Below are 13,270 nucleotides of genomic sequence, written 5' to 3'. Positions count from 1 at the left end.
ACAGCACAATTCGCCATCTAAATGCAGAATCAATAATTAAACCAAAAGTAAATTAAGCATGACAGCTGAAAATAAATTTCAAACAGCATACGTCATAATTTGCACTAAACATGTTGCATCTTTCACGAGAGTACACTAGATGACAAGCCAGTCTGGAAAAGGAAAATGTATTCACAGGATCAACAGCACAACAATCAAAATGTCCACAAGGGGGAGCACCAGCCCCAACTATCTCCTCTCACCGACTACACATTATTTGTTTGGCAGCTTAATGTGGGAATGGAAACTCGAGAAGGCACTCAGCTGCAATCGGAAGTTAAGCCCCGATGAACATGCTTATTTCACATCAAATTACTTCAACTATGGGAGTTCCTAATCGGATGAATACAAGATTTGAAATGATTTGAAATGTAAGAGGGGTGTGACAGGAGTTTGTCCTAAAAGAGGCGGACAGTAATCCATATTTCCATGGAAGAATTAAGAAGTTGGAGCACTACCTTTAGGATCGGGGCCATGAAGACAGAGAGTCCTGTCAGGAGGAACACAAAGATACCGGTGACTCTTTGCTCCCTTGATTGGTGGAAAAGAGAAAAAACAAATTAATCAATGACCAAAAGTTAATCTGGATCCAAAACAGGTTTGTAGAATGTTTCTCTAATAACAGCTTAATTCCAGAGAACCACACTCACTAGATATAATAATAAAATCTACATTAACATACAGACTGCAACCTGCAAGGGATGTCTCAAACATCTATCAGCCATCTGTAAAGTACAACTGATGTGCAAGTATATGTATATCTGCCTATGTAGGGTCTACATTATTCCCCCCCCCCTTTCTGCCCTTTTTTGAAGATTGGTGTCTTTTTTTGTCTTCTTCCATTTCTCTTCTTCCTGATGATTCCTTTATAAAACAGGAAAAGGCTCGGCATTGACAATTTATGATTATTCATGGGAATATAGCAGGAGAAAATGAGGCTTGTACACCTGCGCACACTTTTAAATTCATTGAGGAAAATTGTGCATGACACAATTTTGTCTTTTGTGGGCCAAGTAACTTTTGGTATGGATTTCACACGCAGCAATACGGCCAATTGTCCTAAAAACTCTGCCCCCTTCTAGCCACCTGCTAAGAGATTTGTTTCCCTGTGGAATCCAAAATAAATGTAATCAACTACTTCCCACTGTACCACAATACTAACATAAAAATAGAGTATACAAATTATTACAAAGTAATAAAAATAGAGAAACAAAGTCCAAACTCTCTGGACCATCATGTAAGAAAGAATTGGAGTCATAAATGACGGCCAACGCGGTGTGCAGCAGCAGCAGCTCCGTTACTCACCTGACACCCAGGAATTTAGGCTGCTCCCCGGGGGCCGACGTCTCGGTCTCCATTTTCAGAGAGTCGATGTGGGCGATGGAGATGACCGTGGCAGCCACGTACCACGGCAGGCCCATGAAAGAGCAGAGAATTATCAGGATGGAAACCAATAACAGGTCCAGGTGATACCCTGCTCCTTTCTGAGAGGAGAGAGAGGAGGAAAGAAGAGGCAGAAGAATGAGATTTTCACAGTCAAGTATGAAGTAGGCATCAAGAGCTGTTTTTTTAAAAAGAGTTTTGTTTTTTTCCTCAAGACATCTAGTGGTGCACACAAATGTATTCCAATAGCTACCAGGAAATCTGGGAGGTTTGATGCCTTTATTAGAAGGCATTAGCATTCTACAATATATACAAATATAATACAAAATAAATTATAACATTTTACTGTAAAAATGAAGGGGTTTTGCATTTGCATTCTTCATCATATTGTCTTTTAGAGAGGCGTGCAGGGAGATACAATATATTTGCTGCAAATTGTAACACTTATACAGATATTTTGGGTGGCTAGTCATTTCTTACCCTCCTAAAATCCTCGCTACAGCCCTTTTTTCAGTAGTTTTCTGTCCAGTTCCACCATCATTGAAGTGCTTCCTTAATTTTATCCTAGAATTTTCTGAAGGAATAAAACTTCCCAGGTGGCGCACCAACCTTGAGTTTGTGCTCTTTCCGGTTGACAATCACAGCGGTGATCTGCTGGTCCATAAATATCAGAATGGTGACCAGTATAGCTGGGATCGTGGCTGCCAGGTACACCCACCAAGGGTTCCTTCCAAAAGGAGGAACAAACCAGCCCCTCAGCGGACTCGTGGGCTAGACAAAAATCAGATGAAGGACAAGATCGTTAAAGTGACCTGGACGTCAATACATGGACACACCTGACTAGTGCATCGGCTTATTTCTACGTTTACACAGCCAAGATCTCATCAAATGGATAACATCTCAAATAGAACAGAAAAATTACCAAACTGGAATTACTCTGTTACACGTTCAGAGAGTCTTAACACTGAACTGAGTCTTAAATTACTGGTGCATCATTACATGACTGGAATCTGTGAATTAAGACACTGTGTTCAAACAAAGCTGGCTCTGTACTTGCGAGTATAAGATCTTCTGTGTTATTTGATGCAGCTACCCGCTCCTCTACCCCATCTTTCTCTTTCCTGTACGTCAAAGCTGCGTGGTCTTAACGCCAGCCGAGGAACATTTCAGTAGCAATCTCAAAAGACTGACATGGCCTTAGTTTCATGTATCGCTTACTGGGTAAACTACAAAGAAAGCATTATACTGGGATTTTGAAGAATTTCAGAGGCTTTCTAGCAGAAACATGGATCATTATCAGTGTAATGAGAGGAAACTACACCTGGCTGGCCGCTGTCATTCAGCTAAAAAAAAAAAAAAAAACTATTCCAGACACACGAATGAAACGGTGACTAGGTTTATGTGAATGTATGTCACTTTTCTATTACGTAAGTACAGTACTTCTTCCATTTCTGTGGTATGTACCTTGAATTCGCTTGGCACTATGAGCTTTGGAGTGTCCACACCGACAAAGGCGTCCACGCCACAGAAGAGGAGAATGGTCAAGATGATCGCGAAGTCACTGATGAGCTTCCTCACCTAGAAGAGGGAAACATTAACAGCAGGTTTGACGGCTTTATTGTTTTCCTTGTGGCAGTTTGAAGCCTGAGTGACATTTTTATCTTTGAAAAAAAAAAAATCCACAGCCTGGGGCTCCTGGGTAGCTCACCTGGTTCGGTTGCGACCTGCAGCCCTTTGCTGCATGTCATTCCCTCACTCCCCTCTCATGTCTTAAGCTGTCCTATCAAATAAAGTCCTACAATGCCACCCCAAAAAAAAATTCTACAGACTGTAAAACTACGTGGTTTGTAGATAAACATTACCTGGTTGAGTGTGTGCTTTTTGATACTGCAAGTGCAGCGAGTGCAATTATATCTGACATTTATAGTGAGTAAACATAGTTTTTCACCAATTGGTGACTAATAATTGTTAATGGGTTTTAGCCTTATGCCTTCTTTGCCTCAAACACTTAATAATGTGAAATCTGACCTTCCCACATTGACTCTCATTGGCATTTGACGGTTGTCGACTAAGCTGAGAATTGCCAGTTAAGTGTGTGGTGAACTACACAAACATATGTAATGTCACTGGTTTTGGTTCCCTTGATGTTCACTGCTTTAGGCACCAGAATATATAAAAATAAAAATAAAATAAAAAACTGCCACACATGTGCTTTCACTCACTGTGGTGGGGAAGAAGCGGCTCGCCTTGAACTTCTTCAAACCCATGGAGCAGGTGTAGGTCCCAAAGAACAAGATTAAGGACATCAGGGTGATGTCAGGCACATAGCCACAGGCCCCTCCCACCAGCTGCCCCCCAACCTTCAGACACTGCTCCTTGGTCAGGGACGCCCAGGTGGCATTCACAGACTGGAGAGAAAAGAGGACAGGCAACAATTAACCAACAGGCAACAATATTTGGAGCTTTGTCAATGACTTAAGCTACAGTTTTTTGCTACAAAAACAAGGACACTACGTACCAGATCAGTACTGTTTGTCCACGCAGAGACAAGAGAATCTGAGGAGTTTCCTAGTAAAGAGAAACCATAATCTTTAAAACTATTACAGTAGTATCACACTTGCCATTTTGGATCAGTATCAACATCTCTTTCCCCAACGACCCTGCCAAGTCATTCGTGACACAGAATCTAGCTGTTGAAAGTAAACAGTGCTATCTACGGGCCGACTTATACTAGTAACATTTGTTATCTCCACTTTAAACAGGGGGGAAATAAGTTGAAAGATTTGTTTTACAGTAGAAACATCTCTGCCAAAAGGGGACAAAACCAAATACGACTGTTCAGCTTTCACAGCCTGGTATCACCGGTGATACGGAGAGTCTGGTGGCACCAAACAATAGGGAGTTTTTAGGCAAAGGGTAGTTCAAGATCACAGAGTCGTGGTATCAGACTATGTTACGGGATACAGTGACCACCCTCCTGTAATCTATCTTTACGTGGCCATTCCAGCGATTTCTCTTAATCTGCCGCAGCAAAAGTTTATACTACTGTACGTACCAGCAGGCATGCAGCTGCAGTCGTAGAAAGTGACAAGGTTGGGGTCGTAATCAGAGTTGATCGGGTTGTGGTGGGCCAGCTTTATCATCTTCTTGAAAGCGTCGTAGATGAAGATGAAGCTGATGAGCGCGGAGAAGCCTTCCTCGGTGAATCGCGTGAAGTACTGCACCAGGAAGCTGGCATCCGTGGCGACCAGCGCCAGACAGAACGCTCCCGTCCACAGGCCGATCCACAGCCGAAACTCAAGGTAGTCTAGCTCGTTGTCTCTGAGGAGGAGGACAGATTTGGCACGGAGGGAGTGATTCATTATGTACAGGTGTATTCCCTACAGCGTCACATTTTATTTTCAAGCAATTACTGTATAATCCCTCCAAGAATTCGCTGTACTTTCAATCCCCTCTGTCTAACCGGAATTATATGAAGTTTAAGCTTTGTTAAAAACATAAATTAAAAAAGAATTGTCATTCTCAGGAGCCCTTTAAAATACAATGTTGGTTTTGAAGCTGTGAAACACTTGCAACCAGAATTGTCAGCAGGCGTTTTTCTTTAAATGGAACTTATGCACCTGTGGTATACGTATCCAACAGATGGAGACCGGCTAACAGCTGCTGTTGACTCAGCAACCGTTGGTGAGAGGCATGGAAACATTTGGCGGACACAGAGGCCACAACATTCTTCACTCACAGTGTAAAATTAAATGAGAGTGAATTATTAATAATGGAACATGGCGTGGTGTTTGGTAATGCTAGATGACTCTCTCTGGGAGAGGAAGAGAATACAGTGGAAGGAGGAGGGAGACATCAGCATTTAACAACATTTAATACCCATTAAGTGTTGTAAAATTACATGTTAAATCTGCACAATTACCGCTTCCCAGAGGTGAAATAGATGGACTCTGAACAAGTGACCGCTGGATAAATCGGGACGGGAAGTTGACGGCAAAAACAAGGAAAATGCCAGCAGATTTACAGTAAGCACAAAAAAGTTCCAGTGAGATACTGTTAAAATAAACATTAACCCTGCAGGGCCTAAGCCATTTTCCCCAATATTTGGGTTGCCTGGTCTCCTTGTGTAATAATGCTTGTATAACCTCAACCCTGTAATGCACAATCAAGTTATAGACATCGTTTTTTTAGCTAATGCTAAGGATGCATACGGTGCAACTGCCCCCTCTAACTCAGCAGATCGGATCACAACCTTGGTCTTGCTGACTCCAAAGTATGTTCCGCTTGTCCCCACAAGGGACTGTGAGGAGGTGGACTCAGGAGGCTCTGCAGGACTGCTTTGAGTCTACAGACTGAGACGAGCTCTGTGAGCCACACGGCGAGGACATCAATAACATGACAGACCGCATCAGAGTAGACTAAATTCTGTGAAAACATCACCACGCCCTCCCGGAATGTACGCTGCTTTCCAAATGACAAGCCGCGAATTACCAGTGACCCGAAGGTCCTTTTAAATAATACTCAGAACGCTTTCATGTCAGGGGACTGACAGAAACTAAGGAAAGTGCAGCAGGAACCGTGACAGAAACTGGGGGAGTGAAAGGACTCCTACCTGGAGGCCAAACTGCAGCAAAACAATGTGTGGGAGGTGTGGACAAAGATGAAAGAGATCACAGGGTGTGGGGGTACAAGCAGACAGACACCAGGCAGCCGTGACAGAGCAAACGAGCTGAACTGTTACTTTAACAGGTTTAGCTCCCAGCCATCCCCCTGCCTCCTCTACCACACCCCGGACACCCCCCTCACTGCCTCCTGTCTGTAGACGATGCAGTCAACCTGGCTCTTCATTTCGGCCTCCGGCACCTGGACTCCTCAGGAACCTACGCCAGGGTCAGTAGGTAGAGCAGGCACACAGACTGTATACTGAGAGGTTTATGCCTCAACGCAGAGGTCCAGGGTTCGAATCTGACCTGTGACAATTTCCTGCATGTCTTCCCCCCCCCCCCTCTCTCTCTCCTACCTAGCTGTCCAGTCAAAAAAATTAAAGGTGGAAAAGCCCAACAAAAAAAAACAGAAGAAACTGGAGCTAAATGCTTTGAAGACAGCAGAGATGGTTGTGGACTTCAGGAAGGACGCAGCCCCAGCAGCCCCACCAGCCCCCCATCACCCTGGGTGACTCTTCCGCTTCCTGGGCTATGGAGGACCTCAAATCAAAAAGCCCAGCAGATGATATACTTCCTGCGGCAGCTGAAGAAGTTCAACCTGCCAAAGACTGTGATGGTTCATTGAGTCCATCCTCACCTGCTCCATCACCATCTGGTACGCTGCTGCCACTGCTAAGGACAAGGCCAGACTGCAGCGTACCATCCGCTCTGCCGAGAAGGCGATTGGCTGCAATCTGCCGTCCCTACAGGAAGCTGAGGCGGGCAGGAGAGATTGTAGCCGATCCCTCTAATCCCTGGAAACACAAACCGTTTGAACATTTCCCCTCTGGCAGGACGCTGCGGCCCATCAGGACCAAAACCTCACGCCATAAAAGTTTCTTCCCCTCTGTGGTCAGGCTCATCAAAAACGCCCCCATGACAGACTCTTTACCTTAACAGTGCATTCTGCACTCAACCCATTCAGCCTCCTTTTCTTATGCTAAATAGTTATTCTTGTTTGTTTGTGTATGTATGCACCAAGCAAGGCAAATTCCACGAAAGTCTAACTTACTATGGAAATAAACCCTTTTCGATGCTGCTTTCCAAATAACAAGCAGTGGATCACCAGTGACCTGAAAGTCCTTCTAAATAATAAGAAAGCTTTCAGGTCAGGGGACTGACAGGAACTAAGGAAAGTGCAGCAGGAACTGTGGGAGAAACTGGGGGAGTGTAACGACTTATACCGGAGGAAGCTGGAGGCCAAACTGCAGCAAAACAATGTAAGGAGGGGGGTAGGTGGGGGGTGTGGAAAGCGATCACCGGGTGTGGGGGTACAAGCAGACAGACACCGACCGGGCAGCTGTGACAGAGCAAACGAGCGGAACTGTTACTTTGACAGGTTTAGCTCACAGCCTTCCCCTGCCTCCTCCACCACACCCCTGACCCCCCCACGACCCCTCACCGCCTCCTCCCCTTCCTCTTCTGCCAAATGCTCCAAAAAAAAAAAAAAAAAAAAAAAAAAAAAGACGTTCCAGTTAGATTACAAAGCTTCTGGAAGGCCTACAGCTGCGAGAGAGACCTCGTAGAAAAGCCGCAGATCTCGGCTTCCGGATGCAAAAACATGCAAGTCTCTACACAGCATTGATCTTAAGATACCAAATGTGACATAAAATGTATCCTTTGAGGATAGACATCAATCTATAAATATTTGCCAGGCTACTGCAGCTGTTTCTTTTAAAGAATGGGGGGGGGTTTCCCTTTATTTGTAAGTGGATAGGCATGAAAGGGGGAGAGAGATGGGGGATGACACGCAGCAAAGGGCAGCAGGTTGTATTCGAACCCTGCGCCGCTCAGGACTCAGCCAATATGGGGCAAACACTCTTACTGGGTGAGCTAGAGGCCGCCCCGTACTACAGCTGTTCCTGAACTATTTCTCCCTCACTAATATTCTTTGATTTCAAGTTGACTGAATTCAATTTGATTGGCAACTACTCACTTGCTGAAGACGAAGAGGAGTCTTTCAAAGACGAGCACCGGGCCTGTGCTGCTGAGAATCGTCAGGGGCTGACCAGCCATCAGGCAGAACACTGCTCCTGTCAGTGCCGTGCCCAGGAAACTCTCCAACACGCCCTGCACACATTGGGGGAAAAAAACAACAAAAAAACACTGTAAGTCACATACAGACTTTACACATGGCTCATGGAACATTTTCAGCGTACAAAGTATACAGAAGAGATGAGACAGGACCGGACATTCATGCATTGAGCATCGACTCCATAACAACCAGCGTGGAAAGAAATACTTCAACAGACACATTTTAACAATATTTTTCTCTCCAACCCTTTCTAAGCCTCGAAACATTAATACTATAATTCTGCTTACTCAGCTGGAAGCTTTGTTTTCCCTTTACACATCACACAGCTGCAAGGCTGGCCCATCAGGACAGGTCTGTTTCATTTCCAGTCACGTCAGTTGTTAAGACAGAAGTGTATTTCACAACCCTGATGTTACGTAAGCACCGTAGGTGGATGAGTAATTGACAACTTGACTGTATTTCTGAGACCTGCGCTGAGAAAGGTCAGGTGAGGGCAGGGCAGGGATTCCCTCCGCTGTGCTCAGAGTGGAAAAGGGGAGGTGGGGGTAGCGGAGAGTAGTCATTGGTAATGCAGCCATGACGAGGCTACAGTGGCCGAGTAATCTGGATCTGTGGTTATTTACAGCTTGGGCAAATCCGTGAGGCTGTTGCTCTGTAAGATCGGCTCAGATGCAGCTCCAAGCCAGGAAAGCGGCCAAAGCCAGGGACAACCTCACACACTCCGCTATCAGGGTCACCCGGATGGGATGCAGCAGTGTTGTGCCATTATACCCCAATTGTACAACTCTTCTATGTGCAGTCCTGCCAGCAGCAGGTACAAAAGATGGATGCAGTATGAGCCTTTGAGCTCCAAATTAGCATGGCTTATCAGCTGAAGGGAACTATTTTTGTTGATCGTTAGTTTGTTAGCTGTGTCATCAGACCCTTACCCTAAACCCAACGGATTCAATCTCATGCCATTGTGTGTACAAAAGGATTCATAGAGTTCCCAGCTCTTGTGAGTCAAATTCTACTCTACTACTCTCTGAATACATTATCAAAAAACTAAAATGTGCTATGCGAGTATAAAGACGAGGAGAGAAGTGCATGTACCAGTACTTATCAGCTCTTTAATCTAGTTACTTTCACACTGTGTGAACAAAATAAAGGCTCAGAATTGCACCTCCGCAAAACACAGCCCCCTTTAAGATAAGAATCTGGAAATGATGAAACGTGCAAAGGGCTGTTTCGCTTTAACTTTAGTCCCTTTTTTTGTCTCAAAACGGGGAAGTGCTTTTGTTTACCGTTTATTGCCTCCGCCAAACAGGTTATGTTTTCAGCTCAGATTGTCGGTTTGTTTTTTTCTGTCCGTTAGCAGGATTCCTAGAAAACTACTAGCCCAATTTACATGAAACTTGGTGGAAGGGTGTCACATGGGCCAAGGAAGAACCAATTACATTTTGGAGCGGATCCAATCCCTAACTCCACCACCTTTACACATGAAATTATGATTACTCATCATGAGCCCTACTCGCTCTGTGGAAAAACTGTTATATAATGTCTGTGGCTCTCGAGGGAGCTTTTGAAAATTTGAAAAAATAAAAACATGATGATATCATCAGGGTTATCTTGGCTTGCTCTTAAGACAGAAAGTCTGTGTAGCAAACTGGTGGGTTTGAAAGAAGCAGGCATTTAGGAGTCAGTGAGGGTATACTGAGAGACACTATCTTAGGTTGTTTTATGGAAAATGTAGGCCAAAACTTGATTTATACTAGGGACTAAAAGTTGGGTTCAGGTCCAGCTTTTTTTTTTTTTTAGTGGCCATATTTAGGTCACAGTTCCATCTTTCAGGCCCCAAGTTAAACTTTGTCAGCCGTCGTAACACAACTTGGAAGTTAAGCTGGTTCAAGGTTAACAGGAAATGTGTTTTGACTGCAGTCAGCTGTACACAACAGTGTGGAGCTTTCCCCTTTGATTGTGCGCCACAATGTCTTTGCAGACGCAAACCTTACCTCATTGTACATATAATAAAACCGCTTACCTGCATGTTATCTGTAGCATCACCAAGTAAGCCTCCAAACGTGATCGCATTGGTGACTGTGCCCAGATAGATGAACAAGATGGCCGACAGAGACTGGATATGTAGCGCATCATAGAAGTCGCTGGCAAAAAACGGCAGCTTCCGCTTGACATCCAGGACAAGACCTCCACAAAACCTTAAAGACAGAACCATTCAAGTTAGTGGGCGCAGCATTGCTTCAGCTATAGAAATTACACTTGAAGGGGGAAGCAAAACGATTACTTGAAGGGGAAAAAAATAAGGGGAACCAAATATTATGCAACACTAATGCACTTTAAATGTGTTTTAGTCATGTGTGGAATATTTCCTCATTGGAAACTTACTGGAAGACCACAAACACATTTCCAAGTCAAGACTTTCCCTTTACGATGCATATCTTCACTGACAACATGTCACTTGCCATCAAGATTATAAATCAGGATGATTATTTCCCCATGTACAAGGGAAAATGTAGCCACCCAATAGTATGGAGATCATGGCAATGTTACACCAGGGTAGGACTCTTCTTTACTGTAGCTACACTCATTTTATTTTAAGAAAGTGAAACCCAAATTACTTTCTAGTGAACTGAAGCTCCTCTCCGACCTCGTGTCCTCCTCCCCCACCATGTCCCGCATCATGGGGCGTGTCGCCGTTCATCTGAGGCGCCTCCGATCCGGCATACATGTGCTTTCTTTAAAAAAAAAAAAAAAAAAAAAAAAAACAGTCACATCCCATGATCATTCTGTCTTACATTTCACACCCACACACAAATGTATGGGGTTCAAATCAATCATTTTGGCTAATACATTATTGTCAAACACATTTAACAATAAACCCTTTTGTTTTATGAAAATGTATGGATGTTAAGTGTTTTATAAATATGAAGAAAACCATCTACTCGGGCAAAAAATATGCCAATAAAATGATACCATACAGGCATAACCGATTGATTTATTGTAAATATGCAGACTCTGTTATGCAGTTAAGAATCTTGTTACCTTTCATTCTGTCAAAACTCTGAACCAAGCCTCTCATCTGACTGAACTGGTATCATACATTGTTACTTTTCTTATCTATCTACTACCACATTATCAAAGTGAATGGAGCGAATGTTAGAAAATGCATATATTCGCGCGTCTCATTAAACCCTGAGAACATTGTTGAACTGAACACAGCTTGGTGTCACTTTATTCCCAGAGTCTATTCAGAGTTAACTCACAGAGGCCAAGCCAGTAGGTGATAGGATATGAACCACTGTTCATATCCTATTAATTCTAATATCCTATCCTAATTGTGATCAGATTTGTTTCATAACAACTTGGGTGTCGGAGATGGGATCCTTCACGGAGGTAAGTCGCTTTAAAAAGTTATTATTTGTGTGACTGCCTCTCCCCTGGACCCGTAAGTGTACTTTCTGGTTTGGGCGGGGTGTTTCCCGCTCCTAGATATCGTGTACCGGCAGATATGGCGTTTCCTATCTGACATTATTTTAAACTGTAGTGTTTTTGGAACCGGTGCTGATTTTCACACCGAGGAGTCGGGAGGGTGTTTGCCTGCGCGAAATACAAAAAACGGCAGTGTTCATTTCAGTTTTTAATATGGGTGTTGAGTTGCACACTGTGTAAACTAAAGAAAAAAGAGAAAGGAAAGACTCTCTGGTAGGGGTGGGGAGAAAAAAAAAAAAAAAAAAAAAAAAATCGATACAGTATAGTATCGCGATATTTTTCGTGGCAATACTGTATCGATACACAGACGCAAAGCATTGATCTAATAATAACATACGACGATAAACCTCAAGTACCAAAAAATGCAAAAGAGGCTAATATACCTCTAATTCAGCTATTTAATTAAGATCCAGACGGAACTCCAAAGTGTTTTGTAACCCGAGTCTGTGGTAGATTTTACACCGATCCTCTTGTAGATAATCTCTTAGGCTGGACAGAGTCATCACACCCAAAGTTAGACATTCCTATTCAAGGAAAAGTCCATTTAACCCTTTTCACATGACACGGATGAATGACATTGGGGATGGGGAAATGGGAGATCCAAAATGGGCGCAGTGTGTAAACCACTATGGGACTAAAGTCACCAGTAAAACCTGTTACAATGCTGTATTCTAAGCAGAATCTAATATAAACTTCAAAACGCAGATGAGGATGATGAAGAGCAGATAGCTCAGACAGACGCTTTTCCATCTATGATCACGGGTGACACTGTTGTGACTAAGCCGCCGTGCTTGACTGATTTGCTGGCACTTTGTGAGAAAGCACCAAACCCTGGGGAGAACCCTGTTATTGCCCTGCTCAGTGTCATTAGTACAATGGAAAGGATTAGATTGTCATTATTACAAAAGGCGCTCCCTGAGATTACTGGAGGTAGAATTAGAAGCAGAAGTCCACCTTCCTAAATCAGAAAAAAATATCACTCAACAACTGCATCTGCTTTTGTATGGGCTGATGAGGGTTACTTATATACACTTTCTGGAGAATATTGCCAGAGTTTGGGCCTAAAATGAACTAGAGCTGCAAAGATAAATCGATTAGTTGTCAACTTTTAAATTAATCGGCAACTATTTTGATAAATCGATAAGTCAGTTTGAGTAATTTTTTAAGACAAAAGTAAAAATTCTTTGATTCCACCTTCTTAAAATGTGAGTATTTTCTAGTTTCGTGACAGTAAACGGAATATCTTTTGAGTTGTGGACAAAACAAGACATTTTGAGGACGTTATCTTGGGCTTTTGGGAAACACTGATCCACATTTTTTACCATTTTCTGACATTTTATTGACCAAACAACTACATCGATTGAGAAAATATTCAACAGATTAATCGACTATGAAAATAATTGTTAGTTGCAGCCCTAAAATGAACAATTATAAAAAGGACACGTGTTTCAAACTGCGAACAAAAATCAGGAGAGTCTACTACAGTTCGTTGTAATCGCTTTAAGAAAACTTGGCTTGAAGTTGTGTGCGATGCCTGTTGACTGAAGATCTGTCATGCATGTTTAGAGAGTCTTTGCAGCCATCACATGTGAGCTGGAACATTTGGCTCCATGTGTGTGCCCTT

The 13,270-nt window shown here is 43.2% G+C and overlaps 1 protein-coding gene across 3 annotated transcripts in view; it reads right to left on the bottom strand.

The window, feature by feature from the left end:
• Positions 1-13,270, bottom strand: part of LOC114571586 (electrogenic sodium bicarbonate cotransporter 1) — a 39,415-nt gene that overhangs the window by 4,449 nt on the left and 21,696 nt on the right. For all 3 annotated transcript variants that reach the window (XM_028602630.1, XM_028602628.1, XM_028602629.1), the window contains exons 11-20: positions 10,776-10,892; positions 10,181-10,355; positions 8,062-8,195; positions 4,478-4,743; positions 3,941-3,990; positions 3,645-3,830; positions 2,887-3,000; positions 2,032-2,193; positions 1,345-1,523; positions 498-570 (exon numbers count right to left, since the gene is read on the bottom strand). In XM_028602630.1, coding sequence (XP_028458431.1) covers positions 498-570; positions 1,345-1,523; positions 2,032-2,193; positions 2,887-3,000; positions 3,645-3,830; positions 3,941-3,990; positions 4,478-4,743; positions 8,062-8,195; positions 10,181-10,355; positions 10,776-10,892 — 1,456 coding nt within the window. The remainder of the gene's footprint in view (positions 1-497; positions 571-1,344; positions 1,524-2,031; positions 2,194-2,886; positions 3,001-3,644; positions 3,831-3,940; positions 3,991-4,477; positions 4,744-8,061; positions 8,196-10,180; positions 10,356-10,775; positions 10,893-13,270) is intronic.

The sequence above is a fragment of the Perca flavescens genome, chromosome 16 (genome assembly GCF_004354835.1).
Source record: "Perca flavescens isolate YP-PL-M2 chromosome 16, PFLA_1.0, whole genome shotgun sequence".
Lineage (NCBI taxonomy): Eukaryota > Metazoa > Chordata > Actinopteri > Perciformes > Percidae > Perca > Perca flavescens.
The sequence above is the reverse complement of the archived record's forward strand: the minus strand, read 5'-3'. Positions and strand labels throughout refer to the sequence as shown.